This window comes from Ovis aries, chromosome 1, assembly GCF_016772045.2.
Source record: "Ovis aries strain OAR_USU_Benz2616 breed Rambouillet chromosome 1, ARS-UI_Ramb_v3.0, whole genome shotgun sequence".
NCBI lineage: Eukaryota > Metazoa > Chordata > Mammalia > Artiodactyla > Bovidae > Ovis > Ovis aries.
Window position 1 is genome coordinate 107,852,718 of NC_056054.1, and position 13,262 is coordinate 107,865,979.

At 43.4% G+C, this 13,262-nt stretch overlaps 1 protein-coding gene across 7 annotated transcripts in view; it reads right to left on the bottom strand.

The window, feature by feature from the left end:
* Positions 1-1,133: 1,133 nt before the first annotated feature.
* The window catches only part of LOC101112371 (Fc receptor-like protein 5), a 57,564-nt gene continuing 45,435 nt past the window's right edge, over positions 1,134-13,262 (bottom strand). For 4 of the 7 annotated variants that reach the window (XM_060403146.1, XM_060403150.1, XM_060403162.1 and 1 more), the window contains 6 exons: positions 7,927-8,205; positions 7,376-7,492; positions 6,663-6,690; positions 5,329-5,411; positions 5,057-5,125; positions 1,134-2,641 (listed from right to left, as the gene is read on the bottom strand). In XM_060403146.1, the coding sequence (XP_060259129.1) occupies positions 2,442-2,641; positions 5,057-5,125; positions 5,329-5,411; positions 6,663-6,690; positions 7,376-7,492; positions 7,927-8,205 (776 nt within the window). In that variant the 3' untranslated portion in view covers positions 1,134-2,441. The remainder of the gene's footprint in view (positions 2,642-5,056; positions 5,126-5,328; positions 5,412-6,662; positions 6,691-7,375; positions 7,493-7,926; positions 8,206-13,262) is intronic. The other 3 variants (XM_042255969.2, XM_042255965.2, XM_060403156.1) reach the window with 2 other exon arrangements.

Consider the following 13,262-nt stretch of genomic DNA (forward strand, 5'->3'; position numbering starts at 1 on the left):
CCTGGGCTTTGCTTTTAAGGAACTCAGTCTTGTTGGTGACACAAAAATGCACATGTCTTTGTAGCAGAGGAACCATGTAGAGGAAAGAGCACTCTCCTGGGTTTAGTTTAGTGTGCCCTTTGCCACTAACTGGTTGCTTAATTTTCAGCTAGTTACACTTCCTCTCTGGTTCTCAGCTTCCAACCACAAAGTTAGAGAAGTGGTTTAGATTAAACTATGTTCCCTCCAAACATCAACCATTAGTGATTCCAAGTCTCATTGTATAAAAGTGCTGTAGGTTCTCTGAGTTACACAGCAAATCCCTACTGGCTGTCTCACATATGGTATTATAAATTTCCATGTTACCATCTCCATACATCTCACCCTCTCCCTCCTCCCCTCCTGTTGTGTCCCAAGGTCTGTTTTCTATGTCTGTTTCTCCATTGCTGCCCTGAAAATAAATTCATCAGTACCATCTTTTTAGATTCCAGGTATGTGCATCAGTATACGATACATATATTTCTCTTTCTGACTTACCTCACTCTTTATAACAGGCTCTAGGTATGACTCAGGGGACTCAAACAGGGGCTCTGTGACAATCCAGAAGGGTGGGGTGGGAAGGGAGATGAGAGGGAGGTTCAGGAGGGAGGGGAGTGGGGTGTACCTATGACTGATTTTTGTTGATGTAGGACAGAAAACCACAAAATTCTGTGAAGCAAATATCATTCAGTTAAAAAAACAAAGTGGCCGAAAAAAAGAAAATGCTATGAGATCCCGAAGACGGATCAATTCTAGGAAGGGCTGACATTTGACTTGGGGCTTGGTGAATGAACAGGATTCCAGGATATGCAAATAACGGGAAAGCCCTTCTATGGAGGAAGTACAAAGAGTCTATATTAGAAAATGGGGAAGATCACCCTGTGACTGAGAATAGGGTGTGAAGAACAACTGTGGGAAAGCCTGGAGAGGGAAGTGGATAGCACCGTGTGGAGAAGGATCATGAACTCCTTGCGAAGGGTTTTATTCTAGGCAATGGGGCTTGGAAATGATTCCCTCTGTACAATCCACTGGAGGGTGGAGATCAAGATAAGGTGTGATGTGCATCATAAAAATGGAACAAAGCATCCTATGGCTCAGAGATGAGACAGATCAACTTTGAATGGAGAAAGCTACAGGGTATATTTATTCACAGTGTATTCAATCCCTTTATGGAAGAAATATGAGGCCCGAGGTGAGGAAACAAAGATAGTGGCAACTACTTTTTCCCGGACCCAGGGTGACTGATGCATCCCAGCATATAGAAGAGAAGTTCTTTTAGTAACAGCAGCTGATGGTTGTTCTGATGGAAGAACAGTGCAGGAATCATGTGAGCTGTATCAGTGGCCACTATGGAGTTGGGCAATGGACAGAAGCAGCCTTCACTGCTTCTCCATGAACCTCTGCCAAAACCTACAAGGTCTGGGTACTTGGTAGACTCCTAGGATTAGTAGACTCTTAGGATCAGTAGCATCAGCATCACATGGGAGCTTGTTATAGATACAGGGTCTTAGCCTCCACCCAGACCCACTGAATAAGACTCTGTGATCCCCAGGTCCAATAAGCACTTTGAAGTTTGAGAAGCCTTCTTGCTTTCTGAACAGATCTCTCCTCACTCAAACTCCTTCTCTGAATTTATTTCCTATTTCCTGAATTTCTTAGGAAGCACACTGTATCAGATGCCAGTTTGAGGGTAAGAATACATCATAATGATCCATAATATCTTCCTCATTTATTCATTCATTCATTCAAGTAGTAATAAGCACCTCTTATACTTCAATGTGCATTCTATCTGCATCTCTGGTCCTCCTGGCCATGACTATGCTAGGTTCCTTCTGGCAGGATGGGAAGGATCTAGGTCCTAGTGTGTGAAATCCACATACTTGGACAGGTAGATATTGTTACATAGGCAGGAGAGAAGCTATCCTGGTGTCAGATGCTGGGCTTAGAGTTTCAGACACACAGGTGAGTATGGAATGCAGTCCCACCATGGAGAGGTCTATAACAAATCCAGTGTACACATCTCATGGGTGTGTGCATAGCCATACCAGACTGATGGCAACTGAGAAAAGCATTGACTGAGAGCAAGTTGTATTCATGGCAGAGCTCGGGTGTCATCCTCATGGAAGAATAGTGGGGATATGCCTGAAGCTCAAGCACAATAAGGAAGCCGGGCAATATCATGGGCCCTGGGTTGAGAACAATATGCTGTTTGGGATATGTGGCAGGGCTGTCAAGTTGGAAGTCGACAGGAGTCCCTTGGGGCCCTGTGTCTTGTTCAGATGAGGGTGTGGGCACTGGAGGCACTGGCTGCAGGGTGCGGCCTGGGGTGGCTTAAATCTTCCCACTTCGATGTCCCTTCCCCCACCCCACAAGAATGGCTCTGGAGTGCAGAGGTTGAGGCAGCAGTCTGGAGCTATGTGGACTCATCTGTGAGGAGTCAATGGATCCAAGAACTGGGGCTTAGAGGCTGCGGTGGAAGCCCCCTTTACCTGGGAGTAGATGACACAGGAATCCTGGGAAAAAGAGCACACAGGTGAGGGGCAGAGATCAGTGGGCCTGAGATGGGAGGGTGCACAGGGCATGGGACTCACCGTCTTCTTAAAAGGCTCTGGTTCAGAGGCCGCTGTGGAAAGAAGGGAAGCATTCAACTGTGAACTCAATTCTCCACTTGTATCCAAGCCATTAGCCCAGCCACAGCCTTCTCCATGGGGCCTGCACAGCCACTGAACATTTTCTAAGACCCTCAGCCTCACAGCTTCCACCAGCTATCTCCGCAGCATCACTACACTCTTTGTTCCCCATGTGGAGCTCCCTCAGGGGCTCTCAAAAGGAAGAAATCTATTTTAATCTTGTTTATGCTTTGATCATAGATTAATAGTGGAGAGGGGCTTCCCATGTGGCTCAGTGGTAAAGAAGCCACCTGCCAGCGTAGATGTGGGTTCGATCCCTGGGTCGAGAAGATCCTCTGGAGGAGGAAATGGCAACCCACTCCAGTATTCTTGCCATGAGAACCCCATGGACAGAGGAGCCTGGTGGGTTACAGACCACGGGATCACTAAGTCAGACATTGACTGAGCATGCATGCACGTTACGGAGAAGAAGCTGGCTTGAAGCAGATTCCAGATCCAGACCACCTAAACTGAGCTCCAGGACAGCTGTACCACCTCTGTGGCCTTAGACAAGTCACGCAGTATCTCTTGCTTTAGTTGTCTCATCTGTATGATGGGAATAATAATATCTATCTATAGGGTTGTGTGTCCATGTGATTTCTAATATCTGTTATACATTGAGCAATTCCAGTGCGAGGGTACAATTCTGAAGGCTATTAACAAACTATAAATATGTGTGTATATATTTAAGGCATATACAATTTAACATTTATTTATAGTACTCAGAACTGTACCAGGCACATAAGAACTGCTCAACACATGTTGATATGATACTAGAAGTTGCTGTCATTATTACTATATTTTCTTAAAGCTGGAATGAAGTATGGCATTCATCAAGCAGGACTTTGTCTTTTAGCTTGGAGTGAATCCTAAGGCTCCCTGAAACTGTCCTGAGAAGCAGAGCTTGGCCCAACACTTGGATTCTGGAGACAAACTGTTCTGTGACTTCAGGCTGGTTATTTAAGGTATCTTTGCCTCCATTCCCTCATCTAAGAAGTGGAAATAATAGCAATACTCTCATCAAAGGGGATTATAAATGTGAATGAGTTCATCCATGTTAGAGGTCAAGAGGCCACTGAACCAAGAATAGAACAAAAAAATACAGTTCATTTGTCATTTGATTTTATGTAAGAGGGATCAAAAAAGGGGGGGAGCAGAATAGCTAAAATCACATGGCAGATTTTTTCAGAATAGAATTAGAACAGCCCCAAAGGTTGTTCTTTCCTTTGCCTGCAAGAGGAAGCCAGGCTGGGATTGTTCACTGCAGACCATCTACCAGGAGGGAGAAATAATGACGCAGCCAGACAACCAGCATAGACTCATCATAAAAGGTGCGCAGATTCTGTTGCTGCTATAGCATCTCTGCATCTGCTTCCTCATCTGGTCCTTACAATAACCCTATGAGAGAGTGTGGTTAGCTAAATAACGTCTCCCACAAAGATGTCCATGCCCTGACCCCTAGAACCTGTGAATATGTGACCCTAGATGGAGAAAGGGATTTTTGCACATGTGATTAAGATTAAGGACCTTGAAATGGAGGGATTTTCCTAGATTATCCAGAGGGGACTTTAAGGAGAACTTTAAAATCTGAGAACATTTCCTAGCTGTGATCAGAGGCAACATTGACTATGGAAGGAATGGTTAGATAGATGCTACATTGCTGGCTTTAAAGACAGAGGGATGGGACCATGAGCCATGGAAAGGGGAATCCTTTAGAAGCTGAAAAAAGGCAAGGAAATATATTCTTCCCTGGAGCTTCCAGGAAGGAACTCAGTGGACACTTATTTTAGCCCAGTGAGACCTGAGTTAGATGCCTGATTTACAGCACAGTAAGATAATTAACTAGTATTTTTTAAGCCCTTGTGGTTGTTTGCCACAGCAGCATTAAAAAATAGATACAGGCATTGAGACAGTCCTGTCTCATTTCACAGACAGGACATGGAAGCTCTGAGGGATTAAGTGACTGCCTAGGGCAATGGCTTCATTACTCAGATGATGCTGAGGCCATCCATAGAGAAAAGAGAAAGCAGTTCTGCACAATAAGCTTGAGTTAATCTCAGTTCTCCTCATCCATGGGATTCTCCAGGCAAGAATACTGGAGTGGGTTGCCATTTCCTTCTCCAGGGGATCTTCCCGACCCAGGGATTGAACCCAGGTCTCCCACATTGCAGGCAGATGCTTTAGTGGGGTGCCATTGCCTTCTCCCTGAGCCACCAGGGAAGCCCAATATAGCTGGGCATAACTCAAGAAGTCCAGTGACCCAACGCAAGGGACACATCTATGTCTGGTTGGCCCAGACCCACTGAAGGGGTGGAGACTGAGCCACACACAGCAATCAACCACCAAAATCAAGGGTCCTTGGGTCTTACCTGTGAGTTTGTTCTCCTTCTTCACACTCCAGACTTCCGAGTACACCACCTCGCCTCTGTTAGGATTTACTTGGAGAGAAGATGACACTTGAGAGGATTCTAAGATTCTTGCCCCCTTGTCTTGCTACATTTTTGTTCCCCAGTCATAGCTTATTCTCTAGAGGGAGCAGAGCCCTCTGAGCCTCTGCACTGCCCCTTCCTCATTTCCTGTCCCACCCCTTCCCAGACAAACCCTGGAGTCCCTGCCCAAATGGAGGGTCTTCAGTCCTCACCATTGCTGTATACTGGTTGCAGTTCTATCCAGCCTGGTACATTGTAGTAGGTGGACTCTTGGGGATCTGGGGCTGAAGGGTTCCTATGAAACAGAAACATTGATGTTTCCCAGAAATCCTGAAAAAGTAGTTCTAAGGATCATTCCCTGTTAGCAAGTCTTTATCACAGGATAGTTGTCAAGCCTGGAAACATAGATGAGTGTATAATAAACAGTCTATTATTAGGGACTATTAAATTATAAATCATAATATTAATCCAGACTTTATGGTATGTATCTGGTATGTACCAAGCACTGTGCTAGTACCTATAACAATATTAAGTTGATTCTGTTTTTTTCTCTATTTTATAGATGGAAAAAAAATGGAGGTTCTAACAGATGACTTGCTGAAGACTATGTAACTAGAAAAGGAAAGAGCCAAGATGCAAACCAAGGACATACATCCTTGGTCCACCGTTGCCTAGTTTGTGTGAGTGATCACCATGACCACAGAATCCATCCATTTCCTAACATGCTGTAAGGTTAATAAGTCTGGAAAGCTCTGATTAGGTCATGGCCAGCCCAGCTAACCAATATCTGTTGTGATGACAGTCAAGAAGATGAAGTCACACAACTTGGCCATCCAGAGACACCTCTCTGCTAATAGGAGGTGGGGCCTGTGAAGAAGGCGCTGCCATCTTGGATTCCCAAGGTTGACTTTAGGAGCCACACCACAGCTATTCCTGAGCAAGCTCATGGTAGCAACATCCAAACCAACCCGAGTTCCTCTGAGCCTTTCTAATTATGGATTTCTCTGAGATACCAATCTTTCTCAAAGTATAGAAAGAAAGGAGCCTGGACGGTTACAGTCCATGGTGTTGCAAAGAGTCAGATGCAACTGAGCGTACAGGCATAAAAGAAAAAAAGCCCTGTTTAGTTAAGTTGGTGGGTGAGAAAGTCTGGGGAATTGCCTTGAGATAACCCAAGGGAGGTGGCAACATGGAATTGGCATAACCCTTCTCAGTGACATGAAGCAGTGACTGTGCTCTCAGCAGTGAAAGTGAAAGTGTTAGTCCCTCTGTTGTGTCCCATTCTTTAAGACCCCATGGACTATAGCATGCCAGGCTCCTCTGTCCTTGGAATTCTCCAGGCAAGAATACTGGAGTGGGTAACTATTTCCTTCTCCAGGGAATCTTCCCAACCCAGGAATCAAATCCAGGTCTCCCACATTGAGGGCAGATTCTTTACCATTTGAGCCATCAGGAAATCCCCATTCTTAGCAGTAGCCAGATTCAATTTCATTTTTATATCCAGTGGGCATTTCATTAACCATACGGGAATACAGCCAGGCCTTACCTTGAGGAGTCAAATGTAGGCTTTCCTCCTGAAAGGAAAGCAAAGAAGCATTGAGTCTAGGAAAAGGAAGACGTCACAAGTCTTCCTATGAGCAGAGCTCACAGGAGGCTCATCTAGAACCTGCCAGAAGTCACTGTCACTAAAATGTGAACCCTGCTTTGACATTCACAATGGAGGTAGCAGATTGGGCAAAAACTACTGATTCTGGCTTCCAGAAGTTTATAGTTATAATGCAAAAGAGTAGCCCACAACCCATAATTGTTTAACCTGGAGTTTGTGAAGAACAACGGTCAATAGATGGATGTGGGAAAAGAGACTTATCTACTATGAAAGTACCATACATTTACAAAATTAATAAGTTATCAAAATTTCATTTGATTTCTGTTCTTGCTCCTATTTCTCAAAGTTTTTCTTCTTCTGTTCTTGTTCCTTGGGAGTCTTTCAAGGGTAGAGATGGAGATACACTGCAATTTGTCACGTTGGATAAACTACATCTTGTAAAAGCAACTTCCCCCCAAAAAGGGCTGTTTTGGCAACTTGGCATTTGAAGAAGACAAATTCTGGAGGATCTAGAGGGGAAGGTAGGAGCTGTGGAATTGTGCAGAAATTAGCTGTTGAGAGCTTGGGGGTGGTTCCGAAGGCAGCATGAGCCTAAAGGAACAGAGATGGGAAGGACAAGGACTCAAGCGAAGGTTAGCCAGGGAGTCACCCACCTGCTTTTCTCAGGAGCCAGCAGTAGAACAGCAGTGCCACGGCAGCAACGGCCATCACGCTGAGCAGTCCCCCGGTGACACTGGTGGCAATAAGGCTGCTTTTGCTCCCTGTCAGCCCTGAGGGGGAGACGCCAGGCATGAGCCAGAGGTAGAGGCTTGTGGTCTTGAACTGCCTGACCCCTGAAGCTGATGCCTGGGAGAGAGGATGAACCAAGGGCTCTTGGGATTAAGCAGGTATAGATGTGGCACAGGAAATGGCTCTTCCCTTTGTGGGGAAGATTATATCTGTGGCTGATGAGAGGGTTGAGGGTCAGGATGGATGATAGTAACTGATAAACAGTAAATTCAGTGGTCTTCTTTGGCTCTCTTTTCCCATCCAAATTACATGCTCTCAGAAACACTCCTGAAAATAACAACTTGGAATGCTTCCAGCTTTGTGTACCTGTTCCTGAGAGGCACCACCCTAGTCAACTATTGAGAGGGCACTCAGAGCATCCTTGGAGGACATTTTTTGTTCTTCATGCCCTGTGGCCTGGGCATAGAAAACTTACCCATGACAAAAAGTGTCACTGCCTCACTGTGCTGGGGACCCAGGCCATTGTCGACCTCACAGGAGTAGGTCCCAGAATGACCTGCAGTCAGCGAGAGGTTTAAGGACACTCCTTGTCCAGAGTGAGACGTGCTGGTCTCCAGGGTGACATTATTGTGATAAAACCAGTACAGGATCGGGGGAGAGCCTCTCTGGGCCTCACAGCGAAGTTCTAATACATCGCCCACCACAACCTGGGCCCTGGCGGTCCTGAGGGTGAGGACAGGGCGAGACACTGGAACTGGGGGAAAACAAAAAAGTCAATAGAAAGTCCTATTGCCAATATATTTATAAAGGAACAAAAAACAATGTAAACAAATAATAAAAGTCAGTTTGCAACCTAGGAAAATGGGTTGAAAACATGTATGACAGACAAAGCTAGTGATCTGAATCCACAAACAGCTTTCAATGCACAAAAATATACAACAGTAAACTGTGAAAAGGCTATGAGCCACTAGAAACTTCAAATAGCCAATAAATATATAAAAATATTATCTTCCTCATTACTTATTAACTGTTTACAAACAAAATACCCATCAGATTGGGTATTTAAGGACACTCCTTGTCCAGAGTGTGGACAATCTTGTCCAGCAAAGATTAACACAGGCAGATAATTATGATGGAGTTGTGGATTAACAGGCACCTTGATAAGCTCTTGGTGGGAATGCATATTTGAGTCACTTTCTTGAATGGAGCTTTGGCAGTATTGACCAAATTGAAAATGCACTTAAATTTTGACCCAGCAAATATACTTATAAGACTATTTTCTTTAGGGCTACTAACGTGACTAATATGGGCGAACAAGATGGGAGAGGAGTAGATGGACATGGAGTACATCTCTCTCCATGGATACATCAGGAATACACTTCCGACACAGAAGTGCACGCAAAACACCAGCTGAGAGAGGACAGGAATACCTGACCAGCAAAAAGAATATATAGGACCACACAAAACTCGGTAGGATGAAGGAACTGGCGGGGGGGGGAACAGGAGTGTTACTAGGACTGGACCTGCCCTCCTAGGTGGGGGAACTGAAACAGGGGTCCAGTCCCCACACTGGGGGCAATGTCTGAGTCGGAGGAGAAACATTTAAGGCTGAGAGGGAAACAGCTGATCTGTAGCAGCCTAAATGGAGTGAGAATCAGAGAGTCCTTGCCGCAGCCATATATACCCTGGACAGGGACACAGGTCCCCTGGAAGGTACAGTAACTGGGAGCTGAAGTGTAGGGATTGTGAAGAAATCCCAGGGTGAGGGCTGCTGTTGACTGTGGAGAAACGGATTGAGGGGATATGAGGGAGGAGATTATGGTGGGAAATGCCTGTGGAGGAAAGCCGGACAGCCATGGAAGCAAGGCAATACTGCTGAGTCACACTTAGGGGCTGGAGTCATCACCATACCCTTTCTCACTCTACATGCCAGCATCTGCAGCTAAACAATAGAGAGACTGGCCCATCAAATGCCTGATGAACTGAACTAGAGTAGGACCCCACCCAGGGTGCCCCTTAAAGTGCCTGATACACTGATCTACAGAGTAGGAACCCAGTCAAGGGAGGGCCTCTATGTGTCAGACACACAAGCAACAGAGAAGGATCCCAGGCAAGGGATCCCTCTAAGTGCCTGAACAGGCAGAGCTATGGAGAAAGACTAGTCAAAAAGGCCTTCTGACCGCCAGCTACAAGAGGCCTGAAAAAAGACTCTTATAGGGCCATAATTCCTGTGGTGGAGGCAGTCCATGTCCCCTACACACTTGGTGCCACCAGGGTTCCCATAAGTCAAGCAGCTGTACCACCTTTACACTCAACCCTCACTGGGGCAGAGCTGCCATAGGCAAAAAAAAAAAAAAAAAAAAAAAAAAAAAAAAAAATCTTGCATCTATGCACACAGGGTTGCTTCAGTTGTGTCCAACTCTTCTCTGTCAGGGGATTCTCCAGGCAAGAATACTGGAACGTATTGGCCAATACTGGTTGCCATACCCTTCTAGAGCACTGTATTTCCTGCTGCCATAGCCACCAACTCCCCTGAGTACCTGGTGCTGCCAGAACCCCTGCGACTCAAGCAGCTGCACCACCTCCACTTCTAGCCCTCACTGGGGCAGGCCCAAGTCCTCCAGGGCAGCCTTAGGAACAAACCCCAGTGGACGACTCACATCAGAAGTGGAAATAAAGCCACAGTTGAAACCCAGGGGCAGTGTGGCTAAGGAAGAAGACCCAAAACCTTCCCACCAGCTGTACAAGCTGAAGATTAAATCCATATGATCAACTAGGCAGATTCTGTGTCTATGGAATATATAAAAGGACATTGAGAGCACCCACAAAAGAAAACACACTAGTTCTGATAGGTGTGGACATTGGAGGCAAGAACACACAGAAGTAGGACCAGATTAGAATCTTAGATGCCCCCACAGCAGGTCCAGAGACCAGCACAGTGTTGGAGGGCATCCTAGGGAGGTGAGAAGAAAAAGATCTACAAAATCAACCCCAAACAATTAAGAAAATGGCAATAGGAACATACATATCAATAATTACTTTAAATATTAATGGATTAAATGCTCCCACCAAAAGACACAGACTGGCTGAATGGATAAAAATACAAGACCCATATATATGCTGTCTACAAGAAACCCACTTCAGACCTAAAGACACTTACAGACTGAAAGTGAGAAGGTGGAAAAATATATTCCATTAAAATGGGAAGCAAAAGAAAGCTGGAGTAGCAATCCTCATATCAGACAAAATAGACTTTAAAATAAAGATTACAAGAGATAAGGAAGGACACTACTTAATGATCAAGAGATCAATCCAAGAGGAAGACATAACAATTGTAAATATCTGTGCACCCAATATAGGAGCACTTCAATACATAACACAAACGCTAACATACATAAAAGGAGAAATTGACAGTAACACAATAATACTAGGAGATTTTAACATGCCCTCACACCAATGGACAGATCATCAAAACAGAAAAGTAATAAGGAAACACAAGTCTTAAATGATGCATTAGATGAGATGGGTCTCCTTGATGTCTTCAGCACATTCCACCCAAATGCAGAAGAATACACATTCTTTTCAAGTGCACATGGAACATTCTCCAGGATAGACCACATCTTGGGTCACAAATCAAACTTTCAGTAAATTTAAGAAATTTGAAATCATATCAGGTATCTTCTCTGACCACAACACTAAGAGACTAGGTCTCAATTACAAGAAAAAAACTGTAAAAAACACAAACACATGGAGATTAAACAATACATTTCTAAATAACCAACAGGTTACTGGAGAAATCTAAAGGAAAATCAAAAAATTTCTAGAAATAAGTGACAATGAAAACACGACAAATCAAAACGTATGGGATGCAGCAAAAGCAATTCTAAGAGGGAAGTTTATAGCAATACAATCCTGCCTCAAGAAACAAGAAAAACATCAACTAGACAACCTAACTTTACACCTAAAGCAACTGGGAAATGAAGAACAAAGAAACCCCAAAATTAGTAGAGATCTGAGCAGAAATAAATGAAAAAGAAATGAAAGAAACAATAGTAAAGATTAATAAAACTAAAAGCTGGTTCTTTGAGAAGATAAACAAAATTGACAAATCTTTGGCCAGACATATCAAGGAAAAAGAGAGAAGAATCAAATCAACAAAATTAGAAATGAAAAAATAGAAGTTACAACAGAGAATGCAGAAATACAAATGATTATAAGAGACAATTATGAACAATCATATGGCAGTAAAATGGATAGCCTGGGAGAAATGGGCAGATTCTTAGAAAAGTTCAATCTTCCAAGACTGAATCAGGAAGAAGTAGAAATTATGAACAACCCAATTACAAGCATTGAAATTGAAGCTGTAATCAAAAATCTCCCATAAGCCCAGGACCAGATGGCTTCACAGGAGAATTCTATCAAACATTTAGAAAAGGGCTAATGCCTATCCTTCTAAAACTCTTTCAAAATCTTGTAGAGGAAGGAACACTTCCAAATTCACTCTACGAGGCCACCATCACCCTGACACCATAACCAGACAAAGACAACACACAAAAAGAAAACTACAGGCCAATATCATTGATGAACATACATGCAAAACTCCTCAACAAAATTTTAGCTAACAGAATTCAGGAACACATCAAAAAGCTCATGCACCATAATCAAGTTGGGTTTATTCCAGGGATTCAAGAATTCTTCAATATACAGAAATCAATCAATGTGATGCACCATATTAACAAACTGAAAAATAAAAACCATATGATAATCTCAATAGAGGCAGAAAAAGCCTTTGACAAAATTCAGCCCCTGTTTATGATTAAAATTCTTCAAAAAATGGGCATAGAAAAAATCTACCTCAGTAAAGGCCATATATGATAAGCCTACAGCAAACATTACTCTCAGTGGTGAAAAACTGAAAGCATTCTCCCTAGATCAGGAACAAGACAAGAGTGTTCACTTTCACCACTATTATTCAACATAGTTCTGGAAGTCCTAGCTACAGCAATCAAAGAAGAAAAAGAAATAAAAAGAATCTAGATCAGAAAAGAGGAAGTAAAGCTCTCACTGTTTGCAGATGACATGATACTGTACATAGAAAACCCTAAGGATAGTATCAGAAAATTACTAGAGCTAATCAGTAAATTTCACAAAGTTTCAGGATACAAAATCAACACACAGAAACCACTTGTGTTTCTATATACTAACAATGAAAAATCAGAAAAAAAAATTAAGGAATCAATCCCATTCAGCACTGCAACAAAAAGTATTAAAAATCTAGGAATAAACTTACCTAAGGAGACAAAAGAACTGTACACAGAAAATTATAAGACACTAATGAAAGAAAAAGAGTACGTCAAGGCTGTATATTGTCACCCTGCTTATTTAACTTATATGCAGAATACATCATGAGAAACGCTGGGCTGGAATCAAGATTGCTGGGAGAAATATCAATAACGTCAGATATGCAGATGACACCACCCTTATGGCAGAAAGTGAAGAATAACTAAAGAGCCTATTGATGAAAGTGAAAGAAGAGAAGGGAAAATTTGGCTTAAAGCTCAGCATTCAGAAAATGAAGATCATGGCATCTGGTCCCATCACTTCGCGGCAAATAGATGGGGAAACAGCGGCTGACTTGATTTTGGGGGGCTTCAAAATCACTGCAGGTGGTGATTACAGCCATGAATTTAAGATGCTTACTCCTTGGAAAGAAAGTTATGACCAACCTAGATAGCATATTGAAAAGCAGAGACATTACTCTGCCGACTAAGGTCAGTTTAGTCAAGGCTATGGTTTTTCCTGTGGTCATGT